The following is an 18,767-nucleotide window of genomic DNA, read 5'->3' on the forward strand; positions in this document are numbered from 1 at the left end:
TTTTCGAAAAGATACTCATCTTGTTTTGGAAAATTTTCTAAAAATCTTTCAAATATGGAAATTGTTAGGCTGATTATACGAAAATGGAATACTTAATTTGCAAATGACACGTGGCAGAAGCCATCTGCCAATGACACATGGCAGATGGTTTCTGCTTTAATATAATATATGATATATGATATGATATGATATGATTAACTAATATTATTAGAGTAATAATATTACATAATAAAACAAGGGAAATTACTATTATTATCTAGTTAATAATTCTAGTAATCTTTGGGCTTAATCTTGGGTGCTACTTGAAAGAGATTACCTATTTTGGTAATTAAGGGTTTAGGAGGTTCATCCATTTTTAGCACAAGAACAACAAAAGAAGGAGTCTTTTGTTGTGCCCATTTATAGCCAAATTACCATTGTAAGGAAATTTCTTCCTTAATCTTATTTTTGCTTGCATGCATGTATTAAGACCATTTTTTTTTTATAAAATTAACTAGTAATTTTACGACATTAGAAGTGTATAATGAGGGTCTTAAACTAACAGAAGATAGGATTTGTAGGTAGGCAATTAGGCATGGAATTTTCCAGATAAGGGTGAGTAGAATGGGTGAGGATTTTAGGGGTTTAGGAATGTCCTTTTTTCGTCTTAAATGATTTGAGCTGTGAATGAGTCAAGTTAATTGGGTGCTTAAGTATCCCCCGCTAATCCCTCTTATATTAAAAGAATAAGAAAACTGAAAATTTTTCCGCCTAAATGCTTTTAACTAGAAATTGGGCCTAACTTTATCTAGATATATATTGGACCTAATATATGGCTTTTTTGAGTCATAGTATCTTACCAAACACCGCAGCTTTTATAGTTGGGTCAAATGTATTTTATTCATTATTATCTCATTGGTCCAATATATGTATCTTAAATGTCGTAAATTTTATATTTAAAACGTGTGCAAATTTTACTCATATTATTAAAATTAGTGTGCGCTTTTCACTTTTATATTCTTTAAAATTTTTATCCGTTTAAATTGTTACTCCGTATATTGTAACAAAAATTACAAAAATAGTTATATGCTTCAAACATAAAAATAAGCATAAGTTTTTGTAATTAAACTAACATTCTTATTTTTTAAATCATAAACTTATTCCGAGTAACAATTTAAAATTCATTCTATTTTAAGTCTTAGTATTTTTACACATTGACAGTTGTAGATAATTAAAAATAAAATTCAAAGTTCATTGTATTATTATTATTAGCTCTAATTATTAAGTTCTCTACACATAACAATTTAAAATACCGTGCATTCGCACGGGCTCTATACTAGTTTTATTTAAGACGTTTCAATTTAAGTATCCCCCGCTAATTTTATTTAAGACGGCTCCATACTAAATTTTAATAGAGGTGAATATGAACGGAGGTTTGTTTTTGTTGACTAGGAGTAGCTCTCCGATGACCGATGAAAGAATTTAATTGGTAGAATCTTATCTTTTATTATTATTCTATTATTACTTGAGAATATTATTCTATTATTACTTGAGAATATTACATTTAATTACATTACATTAACTATAATAAGATGGTAGTGATTAGTAACTTAAGCAAAGAGTAATGGATGTTTTTTTTTTTCAACGAAGCGCGCACTTAGTCGCATTACAATAGGGGGAGGGGGAATCGAACTCGGGGACCTATTGTCCAGGATACCTCCGTCTTAACCACTAGACGAAGATATCTTCGGTGCAAAGAGTAATGGATGTTAAAAGAAAGAAAGAAAGAATGCAGCGAAATGAAGTTGAGAAGAAACCACAAACAACACAATTGCAAGTAATAATTCCCAGATAAAAAAGTGGGCAGAGTAGTGACTTCAATTTTGTGGATTTCATTTCTTTTTTATTTATTTATAATTATATATATTTATTTGGGTGGGGATACTCCCAAAGATAAATGAATGATACCAAAGTTTCCAATTGGTTGATTGATTAAAGAGACCACCCTCATCATCAATCATAAATCATAAATCATGAATCATCAATCATCAGTCATAACCATCAACAATGACACCAACAAACCAACAAACTAACATATCTCAACTATAATTTTAATTATTCTATTCTTTTTTTACGCTTTGAATATCTCTCACTTTCTCCCTCCCTAAAATGGGTAACTGTGGTACTAGAGAAGAGTCTGCTGTCGTCTCTCATGCTCAAGGTCAGTTCACTTTAGATCTAACTCCTTTAGATCCCGACATCCCGTCCTCCGCAGACTGCTTTTTATAATATACATTAATTAATTGTATGATTCCAATGCAGTTCAGCAGCTTCATGTGTTAACATCACTGCAATCAGTAGCAGGTAGCAGTAGTAGTACTGGTAGTACTAGCAGAAATGTTGGCAAGCATCATTATAGGAATATTTCAGATCTGAGTGACCCCACTTCCACCCCTCGAGCTGCCTCTCTCGAAGATTCTAGAAAGAATGTCGGATTGTACACTGATCTTATTGCTTTTACTCTTTATGAACTTGAGACTATTACCAAGAGTTTTCGCTCTGACTACATTCTTGGTGAAGGCGGTTTTGGAACTGTTTACAAGGGTTACATAGATGAGAATGTCCGGGTTGGCCTTAAATCTCTTCCTGTTGCTGTTAAAGTTCTTAATAAAGAAGGCCTTCAAGGCCACCGCGAATGGCTTGTATGTACCCTATAACTCTTTCCTTTTTTTCGATATAATATTGGTTAATTTGTTACCTGTTCTTGTTCCTTGACTTGCTCTTTTGCTTCTGAAATGTTGAAACAGACGGAGGTGAATTTTCTTGGTCAGCTTAGGCATCCGAATCTGGTCAAGTTGATTGGTTATTGCTGTGAGGATGACCATAGATTGCTTGTTTACGAGTTCATGTTTCGTGGCAGCCTTGAGAATCACTTATTTCGAAGTATGTGTTTGTTATTTCATTGGTTTACACATTTAATCATTTGATTGTTCTTCTTTTAGTACTACCATGTTTGAAAATATGTTGAATACTTGAACCAGTGTTATCAGCTTAGAGTTTGAGTGACTATCATTAATAATAACAGGATCGATCACCTACCCCTGTGATTATGGAGGTAAAACACATAGGAATGCTGTTGATAGGGTAATGTCACTTAAATAAAGACTTCACCAATCAAAATCTCGAGGAGTGTACATTCTTCTACAATCTCACAGAGTACTTTAAATGACGGATTATAAGACATTCAAGCTAGAAAGTTTACTCAAAAATTGTAATTTCCACATCGGGTTTTTCCCCACTGGAGGGACGTTGTCGTCCGCACTCATAAAATCAGTCTATTTGCCAAGTCAGACGCGGTTAACATTTATATGAAGAACAGCTATTTGCCAAAAGTCCATTTCTACACATGGTCTTGTGGGAGACATGGTTAGTTGACTCAAATTAATGACAAAAATAGATTTGATCTAGAATCTTCATTTTTAATAAGTGCCTCTGAAGTCTCTATTCTACTGACCCACAAACTTCCTAATTACCTATGGTATCCAAGTTGCCTAGCCTAATCCTATCAGGATCATCGAAGCTAATGATTAAGAGACATGATTGTTAAATTTGTAGATGGCTGTTGGGTTTGTTTAAGAGACACGATTGTTCAATTGAAGTGATTAGTAGGTCGGCTAGTCCCATTAGTAAGGTGTTCTTATCATCTCTTCTAAAAGCAATGCTTATTAAATTTTCAGTCGATAAGGCATTGCCATGATCTGTGCTCGTTGTGTCCTTTCTGAATGCGTTTTAGTTCAGCAGGCTTTTGTGTTATTCTCTTACACGTCTCATATGCATGAGGTTAACTTTTCCTTGACAGATTATAGATGTGACAAATTGAGTTTGCAACTGCTTTTATTCACTCCCTTATTCTTAATTGCTCAACTATTCTTTTCGAGTTTCATGGTTTTTTTCCTTATATGTGCTTTAGTAGCTTAATGTTCCATATTCGAGGTGAATTTTTTGCTAATTACTTCAGTGTGCTGAACTTGCCAATTTGTTCTCATTTGCACTTTCCTCCGAAACTGTCAATTGGCAAACTCCTCTTTCATGTTTTGATTGTATGTTATTATTTGCACCATCTATGAATCTCTGATGCAGAATTAATTTACCTAAGAGATTATGATTAATGTCTTTGCTTAGGTAAAATATTTTGACCAGTAATGTATAGATGACTAATTTCTTTGGCCTTCTGTGATCAGAAATTAATTATTGAAAATCTGAACAACATTACACTGACTGTTATTGCTGTATATTTGCTGCATTTGTATTTCTGTACATTAGCTCAACTTGTTATCGCATTTTGTGGGATATGCAGAGGCTGCCATTCCATTGCCTTGGTCAACAAGGATGATGATTGCCCTTGGAGCAGCTAAAGGACTTGCCTTTCTTCACAATGCTGAAAGGCCTGTTATTTATCGAGACTTCAAGACATCTAACATACTTTTGGACTCCGTACGTTCCCATACCTTGGCTGTTTTATAATTTCCACCTTCCATCCTGCATTTATTGTCCCCTTTTGACCTTGGTAGTCAACCCATTTGAACTTTGATTATTTATTCTCCAAATAAATTTAGACATGAAATGTATAATTTATTTATTTTTATTTATAAAAAAAAAAAGTAATTTCCCATTATTATTTTTAAAATGCTTTAACGATTGTATATTTTGAGAAAAAAGGGTCAAATCAACATGGGCCACTTAAGTCAAATGTAGACGATAAATTTGGGATGTAAGGAGATCTATTTATTATAGGATAGACTTTAATCCGAAGGGATGTTTCATGCCAGACACTCAGACAGTGTTAGAAAGAACATAATATATTATTAAGTGACGTCTACAAAATGAAAATGTTGAACTTGAGTTTTTGTTTGATTTGGTTGCATTGCTTAGTTCGGCATAGACTTGCTTAATTTTTATGTCAGATATCTCTCTGACTTGTTCGTTTGCTTTTGGACCAGTTTCCTAGTAGACTTATTACTCATTATCTTCCCTATCACCCAAACCCCTCTCATCTCCCTTCTATGCTCCCACTTAGGCAACCACCCTAGCCTCCACCCCACTCACCCGAGCACCACTTCATGCAGGATCCGTATAACACTCAACCCCAAATCACTGCAAATTCCCCCCTACACCACGAAATCACCTATCTCTCCCTGTAGAAAACCTCTCACAACCTGTCGAACACCACTCCCACCCTCGAGAGCCATCCCCCACCACTGAATCTCTCTCCCCGGCCTTGAGGAAGGACTCTTACGCATTCTTTGTCTGAGGTTATAGCCGAGGCTACAAGCAAACTAATGACATTTTAACAATAATTAATCTCAACTACAAATTCCAGCAACAAGTAAAAAGAAAATTTACATTTCGTATATTTATCTGTAGCAGTTTGTTTTTTCTATAATGTATTCTTTTCCTCAGAAGAAATTTTATCAAGAGAAAATAGTCGAGACAAAAGAAACTAACATATAGAGAAAAAGGTAAAGGAATTAGAAAGATTTTGGGAATGAGGGAGTGGAAGGCATGACTTTTGACTTTTTGATTCCAATGCTCACAGAAAATAACATGAATGGGAGTACAACCTGTTAGACTATTATATGGATGGCTGACAATAGAATATAAACGCTCAGCTATTTCATATCAATTACATGCCTTTATTGCCTTCGTTATACGAGAAATTATATATGACTGTCAAGTTTGTGCTTCTTTTTTCTCTTCAGGATTACACGGCAAAGCTTTCAGATTTTGGACTTGCAAAAGCTGGACCACAAGGTGACGAAACCCACGTATCAACTCGTGTTATGGGTACCTATGGATATGCTGCACCCGAGTATGTAATGACTGGTATGTATGGCACTAAAGTCAAGTAATCTTGATAAACAAATATTGCAGTCCTTGTCTTTTAAGGAATGAGGTGGTCTGGAATACAGTAGGTGTTGCATCCATTGAAAATAAGTCGAGGGAAAATCGTTTAAGGTGGTTTGGCCATGTGCAACGGAGAGCACCTGAGGCAGCGGTTAGGAGGATTGAGAAATGGGAATGGGTAATATTGTTAGGGAAAGGGGAAGGCCGAAACAAACATGAATAAAGTTGGTTGAAAACGATATGGATGTTTCGGGGATTAGTGAGAATCTGGCAAAAGAGAGGGCATTGTGGAGGCATGTTGAAGATGTAGTTTGAGTTCTGTATACTTCTTTTTTTTGTTTTTAACAAAGCTATTTTGATGCTTTAAGTTTTGGTTTTCACAATTTTATTACCTTTCTTTATTTTCACAACTTGCTTCGTTCATCTTTACTTTATTTTTATTTATTTATTTATTTATTTTTTTAACTTGGCTTTGACCATATTGTTGATTCAAGCCTTATCGGATTTGAATGATGATTTAGGTTAGCTGACCCCAGGTCATGTTGGGATTAAAGGCTCTGATGTTATTATTATCTTTTTTTTCCATGATGGCACTCACTTGACTTTGGTTGTCAGCCGATGCCAACTTTAACTGGTAACCCTTAATATATGTAGAACTTAATTGATTTCATATTATTTTAAAGAAGGTATAACTATATCAGATTTTGATTAATTATCAGTCAAGATTAATATAACTTGACCATTAAAGTCAAATGTGGACAAATAAAAATTTGATGGAGTGAGTATCAAATATCAAGGGTACTTAGATGAGAGATTTGTTTAGTAAAGGCCTGCACTTTAATATGGGTTGACATGACTGCTGTCTAAGCCAATCTTGTAGTATTCTAACTGGCATGTATATTTAATCAGGCCATCTCACAGCCAGGAGCGATGTTTACAGCTTCGGAGTTGTCCTTCTTGAGCTTTTGACCGGAAGAAGGTCTGTTGACAAGACCAGACCAAGCCGAGAGCAAAACTTGGTGGATTGGGCCCGGCCCAAACTCAATGATAAGCGAAAAATCTTGCAAATAATAGACCCTAGATTGGAGAACCAGTACTCAATACGGGCCGCTCAGAAAGCCTGTAGCTTAGCATACTATTGTCTGAGCCAAAACCCCAAGGCTAGACCCTTAATGAGTGATGTGGTCGAGACCTTGGAACCTTTACAAAGCTCCGGTGATGCTGCATCTGAAATGACTTCTATGTCCTCATCGCTAACAATGCCCAACTTAAGGCATACACGTGATGGGCAATTCGCTGTGAGGGGAATACCACATTACTCGACACATCAGAGGTTTGTCGGCAATGTCAGAGCTGCTGGAAATTGTAGGTCTCCCAATCCGAACTGTTCTCCGAGTGGTCCAGCACCTTGCCGAGTGAGATGACTACTGTTTGTTTCTATACTTGACGTAATGGCTGCCTAACACGCTTCTTAGGTTTTTTGCTCCTTTCCTTCAGTTTTAACTGTTCTGAGATGGCTGTAGTGAATTCATGCTGGTGTGCTTCTTTGGTATGTTTTCTGTTCATATGCTTGCTTGTAACTTTGTGTCAAAATCTTTAACGTCTTCTTGTAGGTTAATAGTTGGTGGAATGATATTATCCTTTTTTTTTGCACTTACATAGCCCAACTCAAGTATTTTCTTCCAGAATCCAGAGACTCTCATCTTTCACCTTAAGAACTTTGGTTACATATCTAGTTTGTCGATATCTAGAAGTGCTATGATGGAGAAACTCGATAAGCGAGACATGTTTTACAAATTTCCATTCACTAAACGTATTCTGGGTTACAGGCATACTTAGTAGGAAACACGATCAGCAAGAAACTAACGGCAGAACTTGCGAAAGCTAGGAGCATATACATGTTGCAGCCCATTAGAAGATAGAATACGTTGGTTCTTTTCTGGCAACCAAAAATATATTATTGACCTTGACTGGTGCTAAGATGCTCATTCCGGACTCAAATTCACTCTGAAGTCTGTCTGAACCTTTAATGCTCTATAACTTGAGCAAAAAATCTGGTATTAGTGTTAGAAATTAAGATGAGATGTTTGTTTTTAATGATTATATTTTGACCTTTAAATATACACTCTTTCTCAATCTTTTATTTACTTTTGATTAAAATACCCTTTAAAAAATAGGGTTATTTAATGGGAATACTCTGAATTATTATGGTCATTCTCAAAATACTCCATAGTTTGAATTAACTAGGAATACTATCAACTAATGCACCTCTGGTTCGTCGGTTTTGTTACTCATCGTCAAAAGTTACCTTGACCAAAACAATATTTATAACTTCACAAACTACTCTACTCTTAGTAAAGAGGTAAGTAAAGGTCGGATCCCAAGGGACGGGTATTGATGTAGGATTTTCAATTACAATTGGTTGTGTCTAAGGGTGTCACAATTTGGGTTGAGATAGGAGATCAACTAAACTAATCAACAATGTAAATAAAGTAATGAAAATAAGCAAGATGATTAAACTGAGATGTAAACAATTGATTAAAAGCACTAGGGCGTTATGGGTTCATAGGGGATTCATGGAGTTGATCATACAAACATGTTCTCAAATTATAAGCAAGCAATTATTGTTGTGATGGGATCGAGTTAGTGTATATCTTACAATCCCTAAGAAGGTTTGGGTCCCGGAGCCGAATCGATTAGATTGTACAACACCTACAAGTCGACTTAATCCTTCCTATCCAACTATATGCATGGTCTAATGAGACTCGAGTTGGTTTATGTCTTACAAGTCTCATTGAAAAGGTAAGTGATGGGTAAAAAAATGCAAGGATTCATAGGCTCGCATTTCATCAAACATAACATGTGCATAAGTTGGAATTACAACAAGCAAGCAAATTAATTATGAAAACATATTAGATTAAGTATGAATCTTTCCCCGTGTTGGTTTCCCCTAATTACCCATTAACCCTAGCTAAAGAAACTACTCACTTATTATCAAATTTAACATGTTAACAAAGTTGTCAATCACATTAACAAGGCAAAACATGATGAATGAATGAAAATAATTAGCAATAATTAAAGCAAGGATTAAGAGAATTATACCTATGGAGATTCCACAATAATAATGCAAAGAATAATAGAAATACTTGATGATTGATGGAAGGTTGTCAATCTCCCAATAAACCCAAATAATCTTCTAATTACCCAAAATAAATGATGAACAATAGAGAAATTAAGGAAAGATTAAGAAATGAGATTTGTATTAAGACTAGATTAAAAGTTGATTACAAGATTAAGGAATGAGTAAGATTGTATTACAACTTGATAATAAACTAAGTAGTTCAAAGGGGTATTTATACTAAAGATTAGGTACAAAGATTAGGGTTACTAAGGGCTTAAATGACTATTAAGACCCTTAAGAAAAGTTGAGGAAATGCTCATCTCCAAGGAGAAGCGCATCTCCGTTTTGCTAGTCCCACGAAGATATGATCGTCCCGAGCGTCTAGGAAGCTGGCACGGTGGAGTCTGTAAGGGGGATCCGAGCGGATCATGGGAGAGACGCTCGGATTGCTTGGCTTCAAGATGAGCGTCTTGGCATCGGGACACTCGGATTTGTGGGCAGGGAGACGCTCGGATTGGCTGCAATTCGCTCGGATTGTGAGACAGGCACTTCTCTTTTCTTCTTTCCTCAACAATCCGCGGGGATCTTGTTGAGGATGCAAGGATCCTTTCATCATTGCTCAATCTACTTTATTATCTACATAGGCCTTCTAGTATCGTCTTCCCTTTGATGCTTTGGTCATTGAATGCGATCAATTTAGCTCCATTTCGCCATGAAAATGCAAGGTTTGCACTCCTCTCCTACCAAGTTAACAAAACCTCAAAGAATATGCAAAATGGGAAACTAAAGATAGTAAATGACCCAATTATGCACTATAAAGCATAGGAACGAGGCTAATTCGGGGACTAAATGTGCTCAAATACGAGTCACATCAAATATCCCCAAACCGAACCTTTGCTCGTCCCGAGTAAAGAGGTGACAAAGACTAGGACCCTTATTCAAACTAACCTACTAATATAGCCGATGTGAGACAATTAGCGGGCCTCACTCCGCCCCTTCAACTTACAACAAGACAACCATGAGGTATGATGCCTTCTTGCAAGGCAAGGTGGGGCTTGCCAAAATTGCGATACATCCAAGCATTAAAGCACACAAAACAAGTAATGGATGTATCTAAAAAAATGAATAGCCACTTTCCTCATCTAAGTGGCAGAAATTATCTAAAGGGGAAGTAATCTAAGGGTACACATTCCATTATAGACACGGTTTCTTCAAACTACTAAGCTTAGAAGGATACCAATAAATCACCTCCAAGTTGTGTCCAGCTAGGGTACCTTTGTCCTCAATTGTTAAATGCTTTTGACATGAGTAGACTCCTTATGGTGTTAGAAACACTGGAGGATCGCGGAATTCCCCTTCTTGCCTAGACAAGAAGAAGTGTCGTCCCCTCTCTACCATGCACAAAAGTGGATACGATGGAAAAGGGATCAATAGAACTTGAGTTTCATATGGAAGTTTGCTTTTTGTTGTTGTTTTCCCCCCCAATTTGTGGCATTTGACATTTTGAGAACATTTCTTTGCCATTTCTTTGATGTTTGGCATTTTTCAACACTTGACAATTTTTCAACTTTTTCTTGCATTTCTTTTGAACATTTTCAAAGTCACTCCATTTGTAGTGAGGGTGCTTATATTTGAAGCATAGGAGTTTTCATTTTTGTTACTCCTCTTTTCTTTTGATACAATTGCAAACTTTATTGGCTTTTCATTTTGATTTTGAACTCAAATTTTGAACAATTTTTGTGCCGATTCCCTTTGATGACAAAATGTGGTAGAACATGGATGATGGTTGCATGATTTCAAGGGTCACCTTGGAATAAACGGTAACCAAGGAGTTATCACACCACAAGGTACTCTTGACTAGGCCTTAATCCATGGGTCAAAGGATACTAGCATGACACATCCTAGGGTGTTTTACAAGTATTCTAACAAGCAAAGTATTAAGAAGAAAAAGTATCTACAAGGGCCTTATATACACTTGTCAAGCTTCCCAAATAGATGTTTTCACAAAATTTTTCCTAAATGCAACTATATGCCATGATGCAACTAACATTTATACCTCCTAATGCATATGATTCTACCAATTAGTATGCCAAATAATACTAAATGCAATCCTATAATCACATTGTTTGTACCGCATCAATCAAAATAAAGCCACATAGTCATTAACATAAAGAGGAAAAAGGAGATTGGAAAGATCATACCATGCGGTCTTCAATATCCTCATGTCTCGGATGTGGCGTAGTCGATCAATGTGAAAAAGGATGAACAAACACAATATATACAAGACTACACTATAAAGAAAATGAACATGTTTTTGGATTTTTCAAATTTTTATGGTTTTTATGATTATGAAATAAAAAGACATGTTTTTGTATTTTTCAAAATTTTTCAATTTTTATCATTTTTGTTTTTAAAAGTCATGTTAGAATTTTCCATCCCCACACTAGTATGGGCATTGTCCTCAATGATCAATACGATAGGAAATTATGCAAGCTATATGAAATGCATGATTTCTAGACTAAATGCAAACTATATGATGTATATACAAAAGTGAATGCAACTACACAATATTATATGATGCATTAGTTTTTGTTTGGTTGGAGAGCACAATTTAAATTAACTCCCAATGCATATGCATAAACTTCCCCAAACCAAAATAGACATTATTTCTAATGTCAAAAATTGGGGGAGTTCATGCATAAGGATGCTATGCATGAAACTACAATTGTCATTTTGGATTTTACATGGTGGGAACAATAAAAGAAACACCTCAATGGGACCGAGGTGTAAGTCCTCTAAATGATTCTAGGACTCAAAATCATGATCAAGATAAAAATTATACGAAAAACAAGAGAAATAAACAAAGCCTAAAGTAGGTGTAGGAGACTCACAAAGTATTGTGGCATCCTCCCAAGAGCTTGCTAATCCTCAATCATCGCCCATGGCGACATCACTCCCATCTCCATCATCACCACCAACTTTTTCACTAGAAGCTTCATCAACCTCCATAGATCCGAAGGTTTCACCACTTTTACTTGAACTTCCTTCTTCTTCCTTACTACCCTCTTCTTCTTCACCTTCTTCATTCTCGTCATTTACTTCACCTTCTTTTCCACCACTCTGAACAACAACCTCCTCTTCACCCAAGCTAGCACCCCTAGAAGCACTAGGAAAGAAGACTTCCCTATCCGCCCAACTAGGCAAAGGACAAGATGGGTCAAGAACTCCATGCTTAGCTAGATGTAAGAGAGGCGGATATTGTGCTCTATATGCGTCGACTCTATCCTCATGGGCTTGCTTGTGCATTTGTTGCATCAAAAGAGTTAAGTAGTTATTCCCCGCCTTAACATTTTCGGGTTGAAACTCATGGTAGGTGAATGGGTAGGGTGGAGTGATAATAGAGGAGGAGGGCTCGGCAATGTCCTCCCTTTGGTGTTGTATAATGTACTCGGCTTCCTCGGAGAGTGGGAGAAGGTAGTGTGGCCTATGGACATTGAGTCGGCAAATTTTGTTCGGTAAAGTGAAGGACTTGGCATCTTTTGTTAACCACTCTAATTTGTTGTCAAGAGTGTCGTTCTTGAGCCATTTGAATTTTTGAACCATAGTGGCTAGATCAATGATATGGCCTCCCTTAACCGGTTTATAAGCGTCATCTTTGTTGAAATCCCGGTTGAAGTGTTTTGCCAACCAAGTTACCAATCCCCCATTAACAATGAAGGCCGTACCTTCCTTGCCATGATCGATATTGAGCCACCTCTCAATTAAGAGTTGAAGAATATTGTACTTTGTGGTGAACTCTCTACCAACATTCAAGGTCGACTCGAGATAGATAAAATCAAATTCGGTGAAGTGGTTTGTTCCCTTTCTAGCAATCAAAGTATGCCCAGTAACCTTGTGCCACACCCTTATGCCCGGATGATGGACATAAAGGGCACGACAATCATGGTAAGACGTAAACTTTCTTCCGGTAATAGCCTTCCATAAAGGAGCGGGATCATATTTTGTTACGGGTTTCTTCACATAGGTGGAGTCATTGCTAAGGCCAAAAACTTTACCAAATTCGCCAAAAGACATTTTCCTATCAACATTCTCAAGGCGGAATTCAATGTTTGTTCGAGTCTCCACCTTCGTAACTTTCAATGAGCTTAAAAACTCCAAGGTGAGGGATGAATAGGTCAACTCTTGCATATTAAACAAAGTAAGCAATCTCATGGACTCGAAGAAATTCTTGGTTTGTTCAAAGACACCCAATTTGGTCAAGGTCTCTTGGCATATAAACTTGGTGGGTAAAATAGATTTCTTAGCAAGGGATACAAATTTCTTCCTATGAGCATCAGATGTGAAAATTACCTCCAAATAATCATGTAGTTGCTCAACAATCGGAGTAGAAGTAGTAGTTTCCACCATAGGAGAAGTAGTCTCTTGAATTTCCATCCTTGCACTTTGAACCACCAAAGCCAAAGCTTTGGAAGCTTGAAGAGCTTGTTGCCTTTTTGAGAGATTCTTCTTTGAAAGTGCCTTGTTTCCACCTTTTGTCTTAGCCATCTTCTCCTTGTATGTAGTAACACCAAAAGATTTGCTTGAATTCCTCAAGTTTCAATAAGACCCAAATCGATTTAGGAAATTCGAATTTTGCCTTTGTACCCTAGAAAATCGATTCAAACTTGGAGGGTTTTGGTGTTTTAATTGCTTGTTGTTGACAAGGAGTGATTTGTTTGAGTTTTGAGGGAGTTTGGAATTAATTTGGGTGAATTTGGTTGAGAAAATTGATTTTTATGGATGGAGGGATTGAGGGTTTTGAGGGTTTTGGAGATATGTTTGTGTTTTGAATGAGTAAAATGAAATGGGAAAGAGGGGTTTTAATCCCGCTATTTTTTGAATTCAGCAGGGGAGACGAGCGTCTTTGGGTCGGGACGCTCGGATTCTCTGTCAGCTTATTTCAGAAAAGAGAGCCCGTGCTGAGACGAGCGTCTTCAGCAGGAGACGAGCGTCTTTCTGAAGGGAGACGAGCGGATTATTCTGAGGATGCTCGGATTCTTTGTCAGGGAGAAATCCCAAATTTTAATAGCAGCAGGACGAGCGGATCCTCAGTGAGACGAGCGTCTTGGCTGAGACGAGCGGATTCTATACGAAGACGCCCGGATCTTCAGTCAGACAAAAATTTACCTCTTCAGCTCTCTCAGTATGAGCGTCTACTTCGCAGGACGCTCAGATTTTCTTCCAGGACGAGCGGATTGCTGTCGGGCCGCTCGGATTGTCCTTGTACCTCACGGATTCAGTTCCACCCGTGGGTATTTCATAACCCGAGTCATTTACTCTTCATTCCTTTGGTCTTCATTGTGGGGGCACTACGAAGGCTTGGATAGCCTAGGCAATTGCTATCCCCACACTATGTCAAAATACTACACATCAATAAACATATAAGTCCCTCCCTCACTTTCTCTCAAAATGAAAATCTTGATCAAAGCATAAAAATCCAAAATTGACAAAAATGCAGTACAATAAGTAAAATGCAAGTTAAGGGGTTAGAATATTTACAAATGGTGGTTTAGGGAGGACTCCACCAAACTCTCATCCATGTATGAGATGTCAAGGGGGCATAGCCAAGGTGTTGTTGATGTTGCTCAACACCTTGAAGAAGTAATCGAAGGCTTGTTCATTGTTATGATAAAGATCCTCAATAGACCTTTGCACATGTTGTTCTTCATTGTAGTCTTGGGTCATAACATTACCAATATAAGGATTGAATAACCCTTCAAACTCATTATCCCAAATACCGCATACTTCATCTACTTGTCCCCCAATAGTATCATGAGTTGATGAGAACAACTCTTCTTTCTTCTTGTCATTATGGCCAATGAGACCTTCCTCTTCTCTTGTCATGAGTGGTGGTGAGCTATTCAAGCTCTCATTCTTGTCGAAACATTCTTGCTCTTTGGGTGGAGCATCTTGGAGATTACCTATTTTCTTCTCCCACATGGGTGGTGATTCTTTACCCATAACTTGTTCCTTGCATTGAGATGCCAACTTCTTCCTATCACTTTCTCGGCAATAATGATCAATCATGAAACATGGCTCATGTAATCGGGGAGCTCTCATTGTCTTGTCAAGATTAAAAGTGATTGTTTCATCTCCCACTTCGAGTGTGAGCTCTCCATGTTTCACGTAAATCACCGCTCCCGCGGTGTGTAAGAAAGATCTTCCTAAAATAATAGAAATGTTGGAGTCTTCCTCCATGTCAACAATAATAAAGTCCACCGGGATGAAGAACTTGCCAATTTTTACCGGCACATCCTCCCATACTCATAAAGGTGTCTTCGTTGATCGATCCGCCATTTGAAGTGTGATATTAGTGCACTTGAGCTCTCCCATTCCTAACCTTTTGCACACCGAATATGGCATGACACTCACACTTGCCCCAAGGTCACATATAGCTTTGTTGATTGTAGTATTGCCAATGGTGCATGGAATAGAGAAACTTCCCGGATCCTTTAGTTTTGGAGGTGAACTTCCTTGTAGGATGGCACTACTCACCTTAGTGAAAGCAATATTCTCAAGCTTCCGGATGGATTTCTTCTTTGTAAGAATATCTTTCATGTAATTCGCATAGGCCGGAACGTGATTGATCAATTCCGTAAATGGAATTGAGACTTCCAAGTTTTTCACAACCTCCATAAACTTCCCAAGTTGTTCATCAAACTTAGGCTTAGCTTGACGACTTGGAAATGGAAGTTGAATCACAATAGGCTCTTTCTCCTTAGTCTTCTCTTCATTCTCCTTTGAAACTTCTTGAATGGTGGTGGGTTCTTCTTATTTCTTAGAGTCTTCAACTCTTTCCTTGTCACTAGCATTCACAACATCTTCATCAACGGGCCTCTTCGGCCCTTCATACCTTGTACCACTCCTCAAATGGATGGCACTCATCGACTCATGTCTTGGGGGATTACCTTGAGGTGGTAATTGCCCCTTTTGTCTCTGTGAACTAGAAGATGCTAATTGAGACATTTGGGTTTCCAACATCTTCGTGTGAGCTAGTATGTTGTTGATGGTGATGTCTTTTGCTTGACTATCCTTTTGCATTTGAGTGAAAAATTCTTGTTGGTTCTTTTGCATTTGGAGGACCGGTTTTTGAACATCAAAACCTTGGTCATTTGTTTTATTGTATGGAGGTTAATTTTGATAACTTTGGTTTTGATTGTAAAAGGGTCTTTGAGCTTTGTTTCTCATTGGAGGTGGGGTGTATTTTGTTTGAGGGTTTTGAACATTTTGGCTTTTGTATGAGAGGTTGGGGTGAAATTTGGTGTTTTCATTGTAATAGTTGGAATAAGGGGTACCACTCTTGTATGCTTGGAAAGCATTCACTTGTTCACTTGTTCCCCTACATTCACTTTGGTCATGTTTCAAAGTTCCACAACTCTCATATACTCCGCTTGGAGATGATGCTACCATAACATTAACATGTTGCTTAGGTGATTTGGAGGCCTCTTCTAGTTTAGCCATAACCTTCTAAAACTTCAAATTAATGGTGTCAATGTGAGCACTAAGTTGAGCACCCAATTGAGTAATAGAGTCCACCTCATGCTTTCCTCCTCTAGTAGCCTTCCGAGGTCTACTATATTGTGAGTTATGGAACGCCATTTCTTCAATCTTGTTCCATGTTTGATTGTCATCAACTTCGCTAAACATACCATTTGACCCTATATTGAGAATGTTTCGGGAGTCTTCATATAGACCATTCCAAAATTGTTGTACAAGGAACCACTCGCTAAGTCCATGGTGTGGACAAGATCGACAAGTATCCTTGAATCTCTCCCATGCTTCATACAAAGATTCCTCATCCCTTTGTTTGAACCCGGTGATTTGGGCTCTCAACATGTTAGTCTTCTCCGGAGGATAGAATTTCTTGTAGAAAGCAAGTGCCAATTTCTTCCAAGAGTCAATACCAAGAGTAGCCTTATCTAGGCTTTTCAACCATTGTTTCGCGGAACCAATCAAAGAAAAAGGAAATAAGACCCATCTAATTTGGTTTTGAGTAACTCCGGTTTGAGAAATCGCATCACAATAGTCACAAAAAGTCTCCATATGAGAATGAGGGTCTTCACTAGGCATCCCCCCAAATTGACTTCTCTCAACTAGTTGTATAAATGCGGATTTTGCAATGAAATTACCGGTTAGATGTGGTGGGGGTAGGAGTACCATTTGGTAGGTTCTCCTTGGTTGGTACGGAATGTGATGAAAATTTTGGCATTTTGGGTTGATTTTGTGGTTGGTTTTGTGTTGGGTTATCCTCCCCTTCTCTTGCAAAAGGGTTGATAAACTCAATATTATTTGGTTGAATGTCCACAATCTCACCAATACCTCTCAAAGTATTTCTAGCAAGTCTTCTATTGTTGGTCAAAGTTCTTTCAATTTTAAGATCAATGGGTAACAAGTTACCTTGTGATCTCCTAGACATACAAAATATCAAACAACTCGAAAACAATTAGAACGAACCTTGAGGAGTTTAACTTCCCCAAGGTAAAGAAAGACACAACTAAAAACAATTAAAGAAAATAAAATCAAGTTAACACCGTCCCCGGCAACAACGCTATTTTTGGTTCGTCGGTTTTGTTACTCGTCGTCAAAATTTACCTTGACCAAAACAATATTTATAACTTCACAAACTACTCTACTCTTAGTAAAGAGGTAAGTAAAGGTCGGATCCCAAGGGACGGGTATTGATGTAGGATTTTTAATTGCAATTGGTTGTGTCTAAGGGTGTCACAATTTGGGTTGAGATAGGAGATCAACTAAACTAATCAACAACGTAAATAAAGTAATGAAAATAAGCAAGATGATTAAACTGAGATGTAAACAATTGATTAAAAGCACTAGGGTGTCATGGGTTCATAGGGGATTCATGGGAGTTGATCATACAAACATGTTCTCAAATTATAAGCAAGCAATTATTTTTGTGATGGGATCGAGTTAGTGTATATCTTACAATCCCTAAGAAGGTTTGGGTCCCGGAGCCGAATCGATTAGATTGTATAACACCTACAAGTCAACTTAATCCTTCCTACCCAACTATATGCATGGTCTAATGAGACTCGGGTTGGTTTAGATCTTACAAGTCTCATTGAAAAGGTAAGTGATGGGTAAAAAAATGCAAGGATTCATAGGCTCGCATTTCATCAAACATAACATGTGCATAAGTTGGAATTACAACAAGCAAGCAAATTAATTATGAAAACATATTAGATCAAGTATGAATCTTTCCCCATGTTGGTTTTCCCTAATTACCCATTAACCCTAGCTAAGGAAACTACTCACTCTTTATCAAATTTAACATCTTAACAAGGTTGTCAATCACATTAACAAGGCAAAACATGATGAATGAATGAAAATAATTAACAATAATTAAAGCAAGGATTAAGAGAATTATACCTATGGAGATTCCACAATAATAATGCAAAGAATAATAGAAGTACTTGATGATTGATGGAAGGTTGTCAATCTCCCAATAAACCCAAATAATCTTCTAATTACCCAAAATAAATGATGAAGAATAGATAAATTAAGGAAAGATTAAGAAATGAGATTTGTATTAAGATTATATTAAAAGTTGATTACAAGATTAAGGAATGAGTAAGATTGTATTACAACTTGATAATAAACTAAGTAGTTCAAAGAGGTATTTATACTAAAGATTAGGTACAAAGATTAGGGTTACTAAGGGCTTAAATGACTATTAAGACCCTTAAGAAAAGTTAAGGAAATGCTC

The 18,767-nt window shown here is 37.1% G+C and overlaps 1 protein-coding gene and 1 non-coding gene across 2 annotated transcripts; both read left to right on the plus strand.

Annotated features, from left to right (window-relative positions):
• Window positions 1-1,731: 1,731 nt before the first annotated feature.
• LOC141592329 (putative serine/threonine-protein kinase PBL8) lies at window positions 1,732-7,532 on the plus strand. Its single transcript, XM_074412942.1, has 6 exons — window positions 1,732-2,200; window positions 2,302-2,681; window positions 2,787-2,922; window positions 4,337-4,473; window positions 5,739-5,862; window positions 6,793-7,532. The coding sequence occupies exons 1-6, from the start codon at window positions 2,149-2,151 to the stop codon at window positions 7,305-7,307; spliced, it is 1,344 nt and encodes a 447-aa protein (XP_074269043.1). The 5' UTR covers window positions 1,732-2,148; the 3' UTR covers window positions 7,308-7,532.
• Window positions 7,533-16,772: 9,240 nt separating this feature from the next.
• LOC141593837 (small nucleolar RNA R71) lies at window positions 16,773-16,879 on the plus strand. Its single transcript, XR_012521897.1, has one exon. It is a non-coding gene; the product is annotated as a small nucleolar RNA R71 (small nucleolar RNA).
• Window positions 16,880-18,767: the final 1,888 nt, after the last annotated feature.

The sequence above is a fragment of the Silene latifolia genome, chromosome 7, assembly GCF_048544455.1.
Source record: "Silene latifolia isolate original U9 population chromosome 7, ASM4854445v1, whole genome shotgun sequence".
In the NCBI taxonomy this organism is placed as follows: domain Eukaryota; kingdom Viridiplantae; phylum Streptophyta; class Magnoliopsida; order Caryophyllales; family Caryophyllaceae; genus Silene; species Silene latifolia.